Below are 5660 nucleotides of genomic sequence, written 5' to 3' on the forward strand. Positions count from 1 at the left end.
GCCCACCCCACGCCCCGCAGCCGTCGGGCTGACCGCCCCGTCTGCCCTCCGCAGGCACGGGGGAGACGCCCACGCTGGGCACCCTGGACTTCTACATGGCCAGGCTGCACGGCGCCATCGAGCGCGACCCCGCCCAGCACGAGCAGCTCATCGTCCGCATCAAGGAGATCCTGGCTCAGGTGGCCAGGTGCGTGCGCAGGGCGGCGGGCTCCTTGCCGGACGCAGCCGCCGTCCCTGGGCCTCTGCGGGGCGCGGGGTCGCCCAGGTCCGCCCGCCGGGGCAGACGGGGTCAACTGAGGACGCGGAGGGGGCGTGGCCTGGCTTGGCCGGGAGCCGGGGGCGCTGAGAGGTGACGGGGTCTCCGCCCCTACTCCTCTTCTCTTTTCTGCTAACAGCGAGCACCTGTGAGGATGCGCCACCCCGGGACCCAGAGAGGACGTTCCCCACCCCACCTGGACGGAGAGGCTGGGGGCCTGCCCTTTGGGGCCAGGCCCTACGTGCACCTTGGGGGCTCCAGCCCCCCCAAATCCAATTTCTCCAGCATCCCTTTAGCTTCCCATCACGGCAGTTCCCTGAGCCCGGGAAAGCCCCAGCGATGTGTCCAGAACCTCAGCTGGCAGGACGCCGCAGGGCCTGGTTCAGACAGGACCACGCTGCACGCCCCAGGCAGCAGGCCGGGCTGCAGTACCGCCCCAGGGCCCCCAAGGCGCTCCCCACGGGGCACAGGGCTGGGAGTCCGGGCCGGGACACTGCAGTGGCACGTTCTCACACTGCATGGGGCCTCGAACCCCTGCACCGAGTGGGGGACCGACACTGACCGTCCTGCCCTCTTCCTACCCAGTCCCTTCCCGCTGCTCAACCTGGACTTTTTGAATAAAAAGCAGAATTTGTGTTTTGAGCCTGTGATTATGTAAGATTTCCTTGGTAGGGATGTGTGGGTTAGAAATGCACCCAGGTCCCCCCGGACATCTCTGCTGGGGGCACCAGGCCCGCTTACCTCTACCAGAGCCCCAGAGCCTGGGCCGCCCCATATATTAGATGGGGAAACTGAGGCCAGAGCTTGCCTAGGCTCACGAGGGAACGCCCGCCGTCCCTGTCAGTCTCCTTCCTTTTCAGAGCCAAGTAATATTCCCCCATATGGATGGGCCACACTGCGCTTGCCCTTTCATCAGTGGGTGGGTCCACCTTTTGGTCGCGAGCCGTGCCTCTGGGGACATTTCTGGATGGGGTTTTGTCTGAACACCTTTTTTTTAAGAGAAGTTTTTGCTATAGGGCACGTGCGCTCGCTAGAAAGACAGAGACAGAGAGATAGAAAGCAAGAAAACACGGTGATTTCTCCTCCATTCTCGCCCGGCGTGAGTTAACTACCGGGTCCAGGATTTGAACTGCGTTCAACTACATGGGAGTCCAGTGAACGTACCTATTACGCCAACTGCTGCTCCCAGAACACCTATTTTTCTTTCCAGAGAGAATGTTTTGCTATAGGGCATGTGCACTCACTGGAGAGACAGAGAGAGAGAGAGAAGTTGCCCCCCCAGGGGGATGGCCACGCTGCAATCCCTTCTCCATTCTCCTCTCGGGATCTTGGGCACGCACGCACGCACGCGCACCTGGTGTGAGTTTCAAGCTGCCGGGCCCAGAACTTGAAGCGTGGTTAGCCAGGCAGGAGTCCAGCACCGTAGCCACTACACGACCTGCTGGTCCTAGAGGACATTCTAAACAGCTTGGAGAGGGGCCGGGTGACCACGCAGCCCCAGGACAACTGACCCACACGGGAAGGGCCTGGGTTCTGGGACCCACAATGCCCAGCATCCAGGCTGGCTGAGGTAGGAGAGGGTGGGCGGCATTAGGACCCTGTTGAGGGGCCAGCGGGTGGCAGGAGGCATGGTGGTTAGGGGCACTGCGCTTCCATATGGTCAACTGCGGTTCAAGTCCTGGACCTGGCAGACTGCTTTCTCACTTCTCTCTCTCTCTCTCTCTCTCTTGCTGTCCCTCTCTGGTCAAATTAAAAAATAATAAGTAAATAATAAATAAAAATCATGTTTTAAAAAGCCCCTGTTGAGGGTGCTGTCTCTGTTTCTGTCTCAGTCTCTCTTAGAAGAAGTAAACTTTAAAAAATTATTGTATTTACCTTTATTTATTGTTATTATTATTTTCCAATTTGACCAGAGAGAGACAGAGAGGGAGAGAGAGTGAGAAAGCAAGCCGCCAGGTTCGAGACTTGAACCACAGTCAGCCATATGGGAGCCCAGAGCCTTTAACCACCACCCCACCTGCCGGCCCTGAAATAAATAAACTGGAGAAGAAAGCTCGGAGGGTGAGTTCCACAGCATCGTGGTTACGGGAACCAGATCCCACGTGGCCAACTAAGATTCAAGTCCTGGTCCCAGTGGCTTCAAACCCACGTGCGTGTGGGTGCCCAAACCCGAGAGGAGGGCAGAGGGCGGAGAAGGGACTGTGGCGTGGCCACGGCCCACAGGGTGCTTTCTCTCTCCGTCTCTCTGGTGAGCACAAACACCCTCTGACAAATAAAAATGAGAAGTTCCAAGAGGGACCAGCAGATGGCGTAATGGCTGCACTCCCATGTAGTCAACTTCGGTTCGAGTCACACTTGGCAGCTTAAAACTCATGCCAGGCGGGTGTGCGTGCGTGCCCAAGATCCCGAGAGGAGAATGGAGAAGGGATCACGGTGTGGCCATCCCCCCGGGGGAGGGGCGCTTCTTACTTTCTGTCTCCCCGTCTCTGTCTCTCTGGTGAGTGCACACGCCTTTAACAAAAACGTCTTAAAAAAAAAAAAGGTTCCGAGGCAAGTTGACAAACACCCATGCTGCGACACGCAGTGTTACCCCTCCGGATTGCGGTCCTGACCCCCAGAACCTCGAAACGTGGCCGTATTTGGAAACAGTGCAGATATAATTAGCTGAGATGAGGTCATGCTTACCACGAGATGACTGGTACCCTTATAAGAAGATAAAATGTGGGCCGAGACACAGGGAGGAGGCGGCCGTGGGCCGGCAGAGGCCAAGATGGGAGCGACATGCCAAAGCCACCACATCCCAGCACTGCCGCGCCACGCCCCAGGGAGGCAGGGGACAGTCCCGCGCAGGGTCTCGGGCGCTGGCCCTGCTGACACCTCCCTTCCACTTGGGACCGGCCCGTGGTACTGTGTGCCGGCGGGGTGCGACACCGTCCAGCCCAACACGGCACCGTTTACAGCTCCCCACACCTGCCCTGTCCGCGTTGGAGATTTGTTGATCTGGTTTAGCGGTGCTGGGCTGGTTGCAGACTTACAGAGCGGACTTCTGCTACAGAGCACGCGCACTCGCTGGGACAGGGGCCGGCGGGGGAGCGGGCTGGGGGAAGCGCCCCGGGGACCGCCACGCCGCGATCCCTTCTCCGTTTTTCCTTTGAGATTTCAGGCACGCACACATGCACCTGGCGTGTTTTCCAAGCCCTCGGGTCCAGGACTTGAACTGCTGTCAGCTATGAGGGATCCAGCCGTTTAACCCCCGCCCCACCCGCTGGCCCCTAGTCCTCACGCTTAGACCACCTAACTAGGTCTCCCTTAAAAGGTACCATTTTGCAGGCCTGCAGGTGCAGGGTGGTTAGGGTGCTGGATCCCATAGAGCCAGATCCATGGGTTTGAGTCCTGGACCTGGTGACCTGAAAAACATACTGGGCATGTGTGTGCCCCAAATCCCAAGATGGAGCAGGAGGAGAAAGGACCTCCTCGTCACCATCCCCCAGGGGCGACTCCCCACCCTATCGCAAAAGTCTTAAAAAAAAAAAATCCCATTTCGCAGCTATTTGTCTAACGGAGGTCTTTCGAGCATGATTCAGTGTGTTTCGGTACAGTCACAAACTTGCGCAAACATGTCTCCAATTCCAGAACATTCTCATCGCCCTGAAGAGCAGCCCCACCCCCATGAGCAGTCACCCCACCCCTCCGCAGCCCCTGCGCCCACAAATCCCCTTCCTGTCCCTGGGGACCTGCCAGCTCAGGACAGTTCACAGACACGAGGTCCCACCTGCGAGGCCTGTGTCCGGGGTCGCTCCCGGCCAGGTGGTCAGGGCGTGTCCACACTGGGGCCCGTGTCCACTGCTTTCTGAACCTTCCATGAACTTCCTGGCACCGCTCAGAGCTTCCTGTGACGCGTTCCCCTGCCGGCGTCTGTCCAGCCGGCAGCTCCGGTCAGGCAGGAAGACGGCTGTAGGGGGCTGCCCTGGTCCCTGCTGCGGTGGGGACAGGAAGGGCCGGGAAGGGCGGTTTCTGCGAGCGGAGGTGTGTCCGGCTCACGTCTGGGGCTGAGACCCAGAAGTTGCATCTTTTTCTTTATTAATTTACTTATTTTAGACATTTTTGCTCTCGGGTGTGGGCACTTGTCAGTAAGACGAGAGAGACAGAAAGTGAGAAATGTCCCTCAGGGAGATGGCCATGACGTGGTCCCTTCTCCATTCTCCTTCTGGGATTTAGGCATGCGCGCATACACACCTGATGTGAGTTTCGACCTGGCTGGTCTGGGACTTGAACCTCGGTCGGCCACATGAGAGTCCAGCCCCTTAACCGCTAAGCCACCTGCTGGCCTCAATTTTATCTATTTAGTTATGTATCTATCTATCTTTAAAATTTGCTATAGAACATGTGCGCTCACCAGAGAGAGAGGGGAAGAGAGAAAGCAAGTCACCAGGTCCAGGACTCGAACCGCGGTAGGCCATGTGGGAGCACGTTGACCACCAGTTCTGGCTCAATCTTTGAGGGTCTTCTGGCCGCATTAGGACATCGCGATGGGGTTGGGAGTGGGGCAGGGGTGCAGGCATCCATGTCCCTAGTCTCTGTCCCCCTCACTCTACTCACAAACCCACCTGGGGTGGGTCCCAGCCCGCCCTGACCCCCTCAGCCTGTCTCCTCCTTCTCAGCCGCAGTGGATTCCCCACCTGCTGGCTCGCTCGGTCACAGCCAGCCTCAGCTCAGGGATCTGGGGGCAGGAGCCGCCTGGGGCCTGGGCTTGGCGGGTCAGTTTCCCAGGGGACTTTCTGGGTGCCCGGTGCCCGCGGAGTCCTCCTTCATCGCTGACCAGGGACCAAGATGACTGGGGTGCCCATGGCCAGCTCCGGACCCGGGTTCCAGAGGAGAGCCACAGGACGGAGGGCAGCTGCAAGCTGCCAGGGGGTGCCGGCGCTGGGGAGGAAAACCAAGTCGGGAAGATGAGAGGGAGGGAGCGCGCGGTGACATCTGAGCACCTGCAAAGGTCAGGAGTGAAGGGCACAGGGCTGTAGAGTAGGGAAACGGGTCCCACCCAGGGGCGCCTCCGTGCAAAGGCCCTGAGGCCAACCCGGGCGGGAGGCCGGGAGGCCTTGCAGCTGGAACAGTGAGTGAGGGGAGCGGGAGGCACCAAGAGGGGACCGGCGGGTAGTGCAGGGCCTGGGGGCTGCGCGAGGCGGGAGCCCTGGGGGCTGCGGATGCTCCTGCCACGTCCCCAGGCCGCTGCACGCCCGGCTGTCCCGAGCTTAGTGTCATCCTTGTTGTTCCCGGTGAGCAGCTCAGGCCCCCGCGGACCGACGGCCTTCCCCGGGGAGGGCGCAGCTGGCCGGGCAGCACCCGAGCACCCGGACACCTGGGGCCCGTCCCCGCCCCCACGTGCCCCGCGGTGCCGCCTTGC

The 5660-nt window shown here is 60.0% G+C and overlaps 1 protein-coding gene across 1 annotated transcript in view; it reads left to right on the forward strand.

Moving 5' to 3' along the window:
- HMG20B (high mobility group 20B) overlaps positions 1–408 on the forward strand; it is a 4588-nt gene extending 4180 nt beyond the window's left edge. Inside the window, exons 7-8 of the mRNA XM_027769596.1 lie at positions 40–187; positions 396–408. Coding sequence (XP_027625397.1) covers positions 40–187; positions 396–408 — 161 coding nt within the window. The remainder of the gene's footprint in view (positions 1–39; positions 188–395) is intronic.
- Positions 409–5660: the final 5252 nt, after the last annotated feature.

Source organism: Tupaia chinensis, unplaced genomic scaffold, assembly GCF_000334495.1.
Source record: "Tupaia chinensis unplaced genomic scaffold, TupChi_1.0 Scaffold149964_2, whole genome shotgun sequence".
Classification (NCBI taxonomy): Eukaryota; Metazoa; Chordata; class Mammalia; order Scandentia; family Tupaiidae; genus Tupaia; species Tupaia belangeri.